Source organism: Oncorhynchus mykiss, chromosome 13, assembly GCF_013265735.2.
Source record: "Oncorhynchus mykiss isolate Arlee chromosome 13, USDA_OmykA_1.1, whole genome shotgun sequence".
NCBI classification, from domain to species: Eukaryota; Metazoa; Chordata; class Actinopteri; order Salmoniformes; family Salmonidae; genus Oncorhynchus; species Oncorhynchus mykiss.
Genome location: NC_048577.1, coordinates 26,895,992 through 26,909,005, shown reverse-complemented (window position 1 = coordinate 26,909,005; position 13,014 = coordinate 26,895,992). Strand labels below are relative to the sequence as shown.

General features: G+C 40.7%; 1 protein-coding gene across 1 annotated transcript; it reads left to right on the top strand.

The window, feature by feature from the left end:
* The first annotated feature begins 3,513 nt into the window (after positions 1 to 3,513).
* On the top strand, positions 3,514 to 12,784 carry LOC118938443 (zinc finger protein 3-like). The gene is made up of 2 exons (XM_036942412.1): positions 3,514 to 3,901; positions 11,836 to 12,784. The coding sequence occupies exons 1-2, from the start codon at positions 3,517 to 3,519 to the stop codon at positions 12,387 to 12,389; spliced, it is 939 nt and encodes a 312-aa protein (XP_036798307.1). The 5' UTR covers positions 3,514 to 3,516; the 3' UTR covers positions 12,390 to 12,784.
* Positions 12,785 to 13,014: the final 230 nt, after the last annotated feature.

Genomic DNA, 13,014 nt, shown 5'->3' with positions numbered 1-13,014 from the left:
AGTATTATAATGTAAACTTACTTTTAATCCGTCTGTCTGCATATTTCAAGACATGGCATATGAGAATGCAATGAGATACCCGATGGTTGGATGATACTTTTCTAATCAGTCATCTTAAATATTATAGTTAAAACCTGGAAATCAGCCAATCCTCTGTTGTTAATTCAATAGAATGGTAAAATGCTTTATTATCTAAAAGTTGAAAGTGAGTGGGCGACGGAGAGAAATAAAATGGTGCTGATGCGGGCACTGGAGATGTGGCTGTGTTCCAGTGGGTCTGGGCAGGTGTGATGTAGTTAATGGAGATGGAGGTGTGTTCCAGTGGGTCTGGGCAGGTGTGATGTAGTTAATGGAGATGGGGCTGTGTTCTAGTGGGTCTGGGCAGGTGTGATGTAGTTAATGGAGATGGAGGTGTGTTCTAGTGGGTCTGGGCAGGTGTGATGTAGTTTTTTAATGTTTTTATTTCACCTTTATTTAACCAGGTAAGCTAGTTGAGAACAAGTTGTCATTTGCAACTGCGACCTGGCCAAGATAAAGCATAGCAGTTCGACACATACAACAACACAGAGTTACACATGGAATGAACAAAACATACAGTCAATAATACAGCAGAAAAAAAATAAAACAAAGTCTATAAACAGTTAGTGCAAATTAGGTCAAATAAGGGAGTTAAGGCAATAAATAGGCCATGGTGGCGAAGTAATTACAATATGGCAATTAATCACTGGAATGGTAGATGTGCAAAATATGGATGTGCAAGTAGAGATACTGTGGTGCAAAAGGAGCAAAATAAATAAACACAGTATGGGGATGAGGTCGATAGATGGGCTGTATACAGATGGGCTATGAACAGGTGCAGTGATCTGTGAGCTGCTCTGACAGCTGGTTCTTAAAGCTAGTGAGGGAGATGGGAATCTCCAGCTTCGGCGATTTTTGCAGTTGGCAGCAGAGAACTGGAAGGAAAGGCGACCAAAAGAGGAATTGGCTTTGGGGGTGACCAGCGAGCTGAGATAGGGCGGGGCTTTACCTAGCAGAGACTTGTAGATAACCTGTAGCCAGTGGGTGTGGCGAGAAGTATGAAGCGAGGGCCAACCAACGAGAGCGTACAGGTCGCAGTGGTGAGTAGTTGTATGGGGCTTTGGTGGCAAAACGGATGGCACTGTGATAGACTACATCCAGTTTGCTGAGTAGAGTGTTGGAGGCTATTTTATAGATGACATCGCCGAAGTCAAGGATCGGTAGGATGGTCAGTTTTACAAGGGTAAGTTTGGTAGCATGAGTGAAGGAAGCTTTGTTGCGAAATAGGAAGCCGATTCTAGATTACATTTTTGATTGGAGATGCTTAATGTGAGTCTGGAAGGAGAGTTTACAGTCTAGCTAGACACCTAGGTATTTGTAGTTATCCACGTATTCTAAGTCAGAGCCGTCCAGAGTAGTGATGCTGGATGGGCGGACATTTGCGGGCAATGATCGGTTGAATAGCATGCATTTAGTTTTATTTGCGTTTAAGAGCAGTAGGAGGCCACGGAAGGAGAGTTGTATGGAATTGAAGCTCATCTGGAGGTTAGTTAACACAGTGTCCAAAGAAGGGCCAGAAGTATACAGAATGGTGTCGTCTGCGTAGAGGTGGATCAGAGAGTCACAGGCAGCAAGAGCGACATCATTGATGTATACAGAGAAGAGAGTCGAGAATTAAACCCTGTGGCACACCCATAGAGACTGCCAGAGGTCCGGACAACAGGCCTTCCGATTTGACACACTAAACTCTTTCAGAGAAGTAGTTGGTGAACCAGGCGAGGCAATCATTTGAGAAACCAAGGCTGTTGAGTCTGCCAATAAGAATGTGGTGATTGACAGAGTCGAAAGCCTTGGCCAGGTCGATGAATACAGCTGCACAGTAATGTATCTTATCGATGGCGGTTATGATATCGTTAAGGACCTTGAGCGTGGCTGAGCTGCACCCATGACCAGCTCGGAAACCAGATTGCATAGCGGAGAAGGTACGATGTGATTCAAAATGGTCAGTAATCTGTTTGTTAACTTGGCTTTCGAAGACCTTAGAGATGCAGGGTAGGATAGATATAGGTCTGTAGCAGTTTGGGTCTAGAGTGTCTCCCCCTTTGAAGAGGGGGATGACCGCGGCAGCTTTCCAATCTTTGGGAATCTCAGACGATACAAAAGAGAGGTTGAACAGGCTAGTAATAGGGGTTGCAACAATTTCGGCAGATAATTTTAGAAAGAGAGGGTCCCGATTGTCAAGCCCGTCTGATTTGTAGGGGTCCAGATTTTGCAGCTCTTTCAGAACATCAGTTATCTGGATATGGGTGAAGGAGAAATGGTGGGGGCTTGGGCGGGTTGCTGTGGAGGGTGCCGGGCAGTTGACCGGGTAGGGGTAGCTAGGTGGAAAGCATGGCCAGCCGTAGAAAAATGCTTATTGAAATTTTCAATTATAGTGGATTTGTCAGTTGTAACAGTGTTTCCTAGCCTCAGAGCAGTGGGTAGCTGGGAGGGGGTGCTCTTATTCTCCATGGACTTAATGGAGATGGAGGTGTGTTCTAGTGGGTCTGGGCAGGTGTGATGTAGTTAATGTTTGTATGCTGTTGTTGTTTGTATGTGTATGTTTTGAATTGTTTATAAAATATCAAATAAAATAAATACAAAATTCCAATGCAAAGTAACACCTCATAGTTCTATTTTTGGAGCTATTACATAAAACCGATCAGAATTTAGAATAATGCCAAAGTCGGGTGTGAAGTAATATGGAGGACCAGCCTATTACCGATGATGTAAACTACAACAGAAATAACTTTGAATGTAGAACGTTAAATTAAACCAATCATTTGAACTCATGACTTTAGTGATTAAAGTAAACCAGTTTTGGAAACACATAACGCCATCTAACCAAAAATCAAAGAATGTTAGCTATATGCAGTTATCTTAGCCAGCCAGCTAACTTTAGTAATTTAGTGGCCAACCAGCACGGTTATGGTCAGCGAGACCAACTACCAGAGACCAGGTAGAACCCACCTAACAGAAAGCCAAGGTGGAAAAAGTTACAAAACTCCCGTAGTCTAATTCACAGAAAACATGCCGAAAAGCATTGACTCTTTCCAGCCAATTGTGTCAAAAATAGGTTCATTACTCAAGGCTTTGAGCAACACAGAATTTTGAACAGACACATTTTTATAGATGAAGTCCCACACCGCAGCAGCATAGCCTTTTTGTCATATATTAAACCACTGGCCTGTTCGAGAGCATTAAATCCATGCTGCGTTGTGGGTAAACGGTGACTGGCTGACTGATTTATAAATAATAATGATTAGTTATTTATGATGCAAGGTGATTTGTAAATTAGTCAGTCAGCAGTCAGCAGCCACCTGCACTGTCGGCTGCAATGTTGAACGAGCCCAATACCAAACCAATCAGGTGTTCGACGAAATTATTATTCAGACGTCGTTGATTACGTGCTGCTGATAAAGTGACACTGCTTTGAATTATACGTAGCGACTTCAGGACATGCCTCATAGCTCCAGTCTCAAACTTAACCCCGTTCCTGCTGAAGAAGAGGAGGGCTGCTGGATGGAGAAAGAAGCTCTCGTGAAAGAGGAGGAGGAGGAGGAAGAAGAAGAAGAGGAAGAAGAGGAAGAGGAGGCTGTTACAATACAAAAACAAGTAGAGGTTGAGGCTGTTACCGTGAAAGAAGAAGAGAAAGAGGTCTCAGTTAAAGAGGAGGACGACGACGTTTCAGTGAAAGAAGAAGAAGAAGAAGAAGAGGAGGGGGAGGTGACTGTCACATCGAACAATGAAGAAGAGGAGGAAACTGGATATCTGGGGCCGGTTTCCCAAACGCATTTTAAGGCGGTCGATGGTTCTAACGATGAATGTGCCCTGATTAACACTAGTAAGTACTGTCTTAACAGAAGCACAAACTCTGCGGTTGTTGAACTTATGTGTGGTGTTAAAGGGGAAATTTGCTATGGCTACATCTATATATTTAGACTTAAGTTATTCATTTATAGGCATTGATTCTTGAATAATATAACGCATGCCTCATGAACTTAGTTCAACTGTTATCAAAACACCAAATAAGCTTTTTTTTACTCCAATGTTTAGAATGTAAACCAACACTGTATAGCCTCAAAACATGGTTAAAACTAATGTTGATATCATGGATGGTGAGTCCTTGCATCCATAGGTCTGTCTATGAATTTGAGAGTAGTTACATTTCTCCAGCCCCATCCATCTTATTACCAAAACAGTGGTGGAATTACAGCTTTGTTATTGGTTGAACTGCAGATTGGTTGATCGATTGTGTGGCTTTTTTCAAGGGGCAACCTAGTTTTTAAACAAACAAAATGGCTGCCCAGAGACCTGAGCTGTGTTAGAATACTCATACTAATGTTAATTGAGTATATAGTTTGCTTATTATATTATGATGTAGTTAGTATGCCAAAAGTTCCCGGATGTCGTACTAAATTCTCCAAAATATGACACATACAGGCAGTACTTTAGGGCCTATAATGCAATTCTTCAGGAAATGGGCGTGGCTTCATATCGTTTTCAGATTTGAAGAAAATGGAGGAAAATATTCAGCCGAAGTCCAACGAGAGCGGATACAAATGAACTGCTTTAAATAATTATGACAAATGTTGAGCAATGTAATAAAGTAATGACTTCTCAAATAAGTTACGTTACACTTTGTTAAATACACTCCTTACTTGACGCATAGCAGTACGTATCGGTATGTAAACTAGCTACCTAACGTTAGTTGGCTTCTTATACACCAAACAGGCCAGTTTAGTAACTATATTCTAACTAACTACCCAATGTTTGACTTGATTAGAGAGCACAATAACTGATGAATTTAATAACGTTCAACACCCGTTGAATATGTCCAGGTGTCAGTAAACATCTGCAAAAAAAGCTCAAATTAAATTGTTGCCAGCAGCACAGTTAGTCACCAACGCTCTGGATAACATGAAAACAGCCTAACCAGCTCTGCTGGGGAAAGTAAAATGGTGAGTGAGGTTTTCCCTGATTTGTGTCTAGCAAGCTATCCAACGTTAGCCATTTAGCTTGGGTGCTTTACTGTCATTGTGAGGTCAGAACTCTTGGATCGACCCTACTCCTCAGCCATATAGTATTAGTTTACAAACAGTGGCGTTATGAGCTCATGTTTTGGTTTCTGGTGGGGTAATACGGTTGAAACATTTGAGGCATTGCTAAGTTATATTCTTCAAGAATCAGTGGAATCAATGGTTATATAGTAAATGTGTCTTTCTATAAACTGCCAGTGTAGATTTCCTGTTGGGGTCAAATTGTTAGAGCTGTTGATAAGTCATTATATAATATTCTGGCAGTTATTTTCATGCCATTACATTAAAGGCAAAATATTGTATTTTCTTAGCAAGGTGTTGCTCAAATAATGTTAGCAGCTAATCGCTAGTTAGCGGGCTAGCTAGCTTGCTAAATGTATTAAGAGTCAGAGCAAACAAAGCTAGCTAATACTGCCTGGTACCAGTGCTGTTGTCGGCCTAGATAAGCATGTTTGTGCAGCTATATCTTATCAGAGAGGAGTAAGCGAAGTATGAATATGTTGGCTAGCTAGCAGGCTACATGAAGTAAGAAAACAACATGTAATGTAACATCTAATTAGGGTCAACTGGAAACACTGACAACACTTTGGTTCCTACCATGTCTTCTTCGCTGAGGTTTATTGTCAGACTACACTCATCAGGTGTATTGCTGCCACCTACTGTACAGGGTTGTAAAAAAATAACCAAAACGCAAAATAAATTGCAATTAACAAATCATACTAATTACGTAAAATAAAAAATAAACACGAACCAAATCCACTCCAGTACCCTGAATTTTAAAAAAAATGGCACTATTCAGATCCCTACACAGGTTCAGGAACCTGGGAGGGGGGAACGTCTTCATTCAGTACTCCCTGTAACATTTCGTCTGAAGTCCTGGAATTCCAGAAATCTATTTGCTGCCTTCACAATGATGTCTAGCTTCTTAGATGTTTACCTTCTCCTGCATGGCTTCACTGCAGACTGTGGGACATGAGCTACCTTCTCCTCTCAACTCCTTCAGCTATTTTCACTGCCTTCACTTAGGACAACTGCTGGATGGGCCTGATCATCCTAGCTACTGTGATATCCTTCATCCGTGCAGGGCACTCCGGGAACTCGGGAACGTGATTCCCATCACAATTACAACATGCTTCATCTGACTACGACATATTTATTCCTTCAACAAACACTTGCCACATGTCCAAACTTTTTTACAATTGTAACACTGCAGCGGCTTCTGTATATCTCACTTACCCAGGTTTTACATAAGATGGAAGAACCACTTCACCAAACCACAGTAAAACCTTCCGTCTATCAGTCATTTTAATCAACGTGCGTCTACCTGAAATGTTTAACCTAAACCACACAAAGCTTTCTCCTTTTGCGCTGTTGACACACAATCATTATCATACCTCTCCTGGACACTCAAACCGATTCCACTTTACCCAATTCATCCTTCACCATCTTTGAGACCGTTAACAGGTCACCCACAAAAACATCCTTGCTGATGATTCCCACTCCGACCCTAAACTGCTGTTCATTTCCAACTTTAGCCCTTTTCACTCCACTGTTCTTCACCATTGTCCACTCAGTCTCAAACTGTACTCACGCTAAAATAATCCCTCAATGCTTCCTCCATTGCTCCTCCAGTCATCCCCCGGACTCCCTAGCTCTGTGCTGTGAAAGATGTGAGTTTGTGTTCTCAAAGTAGCATCTATATTGTTCTCATTCGATCTATATTGTTTTCATTCCTGTTGCTTCACCAACTTGTTATCCCTTTTGTCTGCACTACTTGCTGTCATTTCCCTTCCTGATTTTCCTCTCTTGGATGTCTCCACCACGCTCCTACTCTGAAAACAGAGTTTTAGTTATATAGTAAGCATAATCAAACTGCCTTACTGTGTTTGAGAACTGTACTAAAAGAATAGCCTCTTTACTTTAATTTCTCCCTGGTTTATTAATTAGTAGTCAAACAACAATATATTAAAGGTGCTGCACATTCTATTCCAAATCTAGAATTAGAATTGTCATTATGTTTCCATGATTTCAACAGTTCACCAGTTAACTAAGCCTATAATGTGGACACCAAGGATGTGGTTACCAAGGAACTTGAAGCTCTCAACCTGCTCCACTTCAACCCCTTCGATGAGAATGGGGGCGTGCTCAGTGTTTAGTCCCAGGGTCCTTAACTTAGTGATGAGCTTTGAGTGTACTATGGTGTTGAACGCTGAGCTGTAGTCGATGAATAGCATTCTCACATGGGTGTTCCTTTTGTCCAGGTGGGAAAATGCAGTGTGGAGTGCAATAGAGATTGCATCATCTGTTGGGGCGGTATGCAAATTGGAGTGGGTCTAGGGTTTCTGGGATAATGGTGTGGGATAATGACCAGCCTTACAAAGCACTTCATGGCTACAGATGTGAGTGCTATGGGTCGGTAGTCATTTAGGCAGGTTACCTTAGTCCCTGTGCCCAAGAACACTATGGTGGTCTGCTTGAAACATCTTGGTATTACAGACTCCGACAGGGGATGAAAATGTCAGTGAAGACCCTTGCCAGTTGGTCAGCGCATGCTTGGAGTACATGTCCTGGTAATCCGTTTGGCCCTGTGGCTTTGTGTATGTTAACCTGTTTTAAAAGTCTTGCTCACATCGGCAGCGGAGAGCGTGATCACAAAGTCGTCCAGAAAAGCTGATGCTGTCATGCATGTTTCAGTGTTACTTTCCTCGAAGCGAGCATAGAAGTAATTTAGCTTGTCTTGTAGGCTCGTGTCACTGGGCATGAAGTGTCTATTGATAAAGGTAAAGGGCCCTGTTGGAGATTGGTGGTTGGTAGCATATTCGAGGGAACAAGCAGGGTTGGACATGGCCATGTTATTATCCCACACAGTCTCTGTGGTTCATATGAACCACGTTCCTGGGAATTAGATTTGATTAGAAATCGTCCCAGTCTGTTTCCACAGAAGGGGTCCGTTTGTCCCATTTCCAGCTAGGTTACGAGGCGCTTTGTCATTTCCAGAGTCAGTTTATTTTGGTACTGTCCATATGTAGCTTGTTTTTGGTCACAGAATGGCTGAATAAGTGCAACATTTTACCTGGAGGTAACTATGCAGAGCATAGCGCATGTCGAATGACTTTAGCTTCCCTCCAGGCCTGAGGGCACACGCTCTCTACTAGGCTTAAATTAAAGATACAGAAAATAGGAGTGGCAATATAGTCTGCTATTATCCTCAGTAATTTTCCATCTAGATTGTCAGACCCCGGTGGCTTGTCATTGTTGATAGACAACAATAATATTTTCACCCATTCCACACTGACTTTACGGAATTCTAAATTACAATGATTGTCTTTCATAATTTGGTCAGATATACTTGGATGTGTAGTGTCAGCGTTTGTTGCTGGTATGTCATGCATACGTTTGCTTATCTTGCCAATGAAAAAATCATAAAAGTAGTGCGCTTTGTGATGAATGAGCCATCTGATTCAGTAAAAAAAAATAATCCCCAAAATTGTATGTAAGGTTCTAAAAAGCCTTTTACTATTATTCTTTGTCATTTATCTTTGTTTCATTGTTGTTTTTTTTATTGTTTTCCTTCAGTTTGTCACATGATTTCTCAATTTGCAGGATATTTGCCAATCGGTTTTACAGCCAGACTTACCAGACCAGCCATTCCTTTTGCCTCATCCCTCTCGACCATAACATTTTTCAATTCCTCATCAATCCAAGGAGATTTTAGTTTCTACAGTCATTTTCTTAATGGGTGCATGCTTATTAGTAACTGGAATAAGCAATTTCATAAATGTGTGCAGCGTCTGGTTGCTCCTCATTACACACCACAGAGCAGCAAATATTCTTTACATCATCAACATAGGAATCACGTGTTTTATTAAATAATTGAGACACACAAATGACTCGAGGAAACCAGAGATCAAGATAGCCTAACCATAAGAAAAAAACTCTTCCTCCTCCCGCTGCTGATGGCCTTTGTAAATTCTGATGTTTTGCTCCTGAAGTTTTCAGTAATAGACTACAACAGCAGTCAGCAACATTTTTTGGAGTGCAAATTTATCTGACCATTTCTACTCAACTGGTGCCAGTGATGATTTTCATATTCACATTTTACTGGAACGATTATAAAATAAACTATCTCCAAATCATTGTCTGTGATTAATCTACATTCTACAGTGGGGCAAACAAGTATTTAGTCAGCCACCAATTGTGCAAGTTCTTCCACTTAATGATGAGAGAGGCCAGTAATTTTCATCATAGGTACACTTCAACTATGACAGACAAAATGAGAAAAGAAATCCAGAAAATCACATTGTAGGATTGTTAATGAATTTATTTGCAAATTATGGTGGAAAATAAGTATTTGGTCAATAACAAAAGTTTATCTCAATACTTTGTTATATACCCTTTGTTGGCAATGACAGAGGTCAAACGTTTTCTGTAAGTCTTCACAAGGTTTTCACACACTGTTGCTGGTATTTTGGCCCATTCCTCCATGCAGATCTCCTCTAGAGCAGTGATGTTTTGGGTCTGTTGCTAGGCAACACGGACTTTCCAAAGATTTTCTATGGAGTTGAGATCTGGAGACTGGCTAGGCCACTCCAGGACCATGAAATGCTTCTTACGAAGCCACTCCTTCGTTGCCCGGGCGGTGTGTTGTGGATCATTGTCATGCTGAAAGACCCAGCCACGTTCCATCTTAAATGCCATTGCTGATGGAAGGAGGTTTTCACTCAAAATCCAACCCCATGCTTCACAGTAGGTATGGTGTTCTTTGGATGCAACTCAGCATTCTTTGTCCTCCAAACACGACGAGTTGCGTTTTTACCAAAAAGTTATATTTTGGTTTCATCTGACCATATGACATTCTCCCAAGCTTCTTCTGGATCATCCAAATGCTCTCTAGCAAACTTCAGACGGGCCTGGACATGTACTGGCTTAAGCAGGGGGACACGTCTGGCACTGCATGATTTGAGTCCCTGGCGGCGTAGTGTGTTACTGATGGTAGGCTTTGTTACTTTGGTCCCAGCTCTCTGCAGGTTATTCACTAGGTCCCCCCCGTGTGGTTCTGGGATTTTTGCTCATCGAACGGTGATCATTGTGATCATTTTGACCCCACGGGGTGAGATCTTGCGTGGAGCCCCAGATCGAGGGAGATTATCAGTGGTCTTGTATGTCTTCCATTTCCTAATAATTGCTCCCACAGTTGATTTCTTCAAACCAAGCTCCTTACCTATTGCAGATTCAATCTTCCCAGCCTGGTGCAGGTCTACAATTTTGTTTCTGATGTCCTTTGACAGCTCTTTGGTCTTGGCCATAGTGGAGTTTGGAGTGTGACTGTTTGAGGTTGTGGACAGGTGTCTTTTATACTGATAACAAGTTCAAACAGGTGCCATTAATACAGGTAACAAGTGGAGGACAGAGGAGCCTCTTAAAGAAGAAGTTACAGGTCTGTGAGAGCCAGAAATCTTGCTTGTTTGTAGGTGACCAAATACTTATTTTCCACCATAATTTGTAAATAAATTCATTAAATCCTATAATGTGATTTTCTGGGAAAAAAAATATTCTCATTTTGTCTGTCATAGTTGAAGTGTACCTATGATGAAAATTACAGGCCTCATCTTTTTAATTGGGAGAACTTGCACAATTGGTGGCAGACTAAATACTTTTTTGCCCCACTGTATATAAATAGAAATGAAAATAATGCAAATCTAAACTTTTATTGCCATTGCCAACTATGTAAAATAGCATACATAAAGCCAACAAATAAAAACAGCTAGAAAATATCCAGATAAAAATAAATCACATTGGCTGAGCATGGCCTGTCTACATAGTGGATATAATGTTTCAAGTTCTATCACCTGGGTCAGTCTGAAACTTGATATAAAATATTCTGGGCTCACAGTTTCCCGCGCCAGTGAGTTTGGGACAGACACAGCTGTAGGCTTTTGTGAAAGAGATGAGAAGTAATCAGGTATTGTATGACATTTCCACTGCATCAGAGCATTACATTGTTCCCTTTCATGTTGAGTGGTTATCAAGAGTGAGAGCTGGAAATATTTTACTAAAATCAATAGTTCCTCAAAGTATTTGTAAGACTTTGTTTACTTGCTGTTTGAGGTGAGGGAAAAAAAAATATTGCGTAAATACTATCAGACATCCCCAAATACGTGCATCGCTCTCTGCATCACTCTCTGCCCTCTGTTTGCTAAAATGCAATTTGGTTGCAGAAACTCTTCCATGCTAATGCAGAAATCTTTAGTTATACCAATACCATAGACCCACTGTAGGACCCATAACTTCACCTAACAACAACATAGACCCACTGTAGGACCCATAACTTCACCTAACAACAACATAGACCCACTGTAGGACCCATAACGTCACCTAACAACAACAACAACAGACCCACTGTAGGACCCATAACGTCACCTAACAACAACAACATAGACCTACAGAAAGGTGCCTATATTGGAGACCAAAAGTTGTTTGGCACACTGCTTAGGATTTCATCAACTTTAAAAACGTATTTCTAGCATACAATCGTCGATCTTACTACTAACGTGAAAACAAGACAAAATATGACTGTTGTTCACTTGACTGTCTTAAGACAAATGTCAAATAATTAACATTCATTACAGATGGCATTGTTTGTACAACATCATGGCTAGGCTGTTGGCATAAACTTTTTACAGTGGATTTATGCTGTTGTGGGCCTTAAACCATCTGTCTGACTTTGTTGTTCACACAGGAGAGAGACGTGACTATCCTGGATCCTCTGGGGGGCCTCAACAACCTCATGATGCTGAAGAGGCAGAGAAGAGTCTCTCCACATCAAAACACCCCAAGAAACATCAGCTGAGACCCACAGGAGAGAAACCATACTACTGCTCTGACTGCGGGAAGAGTTTCTTAAGATCACATTCACTAAAAATACACATGAGAATTCACACTGGAGAGAAATCTTATAGCTGCTCTAACTGCAGGAAGAGTTTCTTAAGATCAGATTCACTAATAATACACATGAGAATTCACACTGGAGAGAAACCTTATAGCTGTGATCAATGTGGGAAGAGATTTACTACATCTAGCACTCTGATTCGACACCAGAGAACACACACAGGAGAGAAGCCTTATAGCTGTGATCGATGTGGGAAGAGTTTTCCTACATCTAGCACTCTGATTCGACACCAGAAAACACACACAGGAGATAAACCTTTTAGCTGTAATCAATGTGACAAGCGATACTCTGATAAAAGATCTCTGATTAAACATCAGAAAATACATGAAGGAGTTGTTTCATGAAATCGATGAAATGATGTGACAATGTAGAATGTTTTATCATTGTAGTAGAAGTATTTTAATGATGTTCTACCTTACCATTTGCCCTGTTTAATTGATTGCATAATGATATGGATATTAGCCTCAGGGGAAAATCCAGGCTCTGAATTGAAAGAGTATTATTTAACAAAAAGTGACTAACAACAAAAAAAAAAGAGCTGTGTTACACTTACTGCGTTGGTGACCCACTTTAATCAAAATGCAGCACTTCAAAATGTAGCTAGCTGTTTTCTACAAGTTGAAAAAGCTGCTTGTTTAAAAAAAATACATGTAATATGATAATTGTTGCAGATGTTTGTGTACATACACACATGAAAGCAGTATAATAAATTGGTCTGTAATAAATTTTATTAACAATCTGACATCACTCCAGTATTTCTTGACAACATTCAAATGCTAATTGTCTTTATTCCACTACTGAAGAAGCATGACTCAAATCACCTACTCATATTTCAAACCTTCAGCCTGACAAAAGATAAATATTTTTTTTATATTGCCAACACATATTAACAAAGGGGTGAACATTTGGTTTTGATTTTCATATTTACAGTTTGTAACATTTAGTAATAATTATTTATGCAACCAGCTG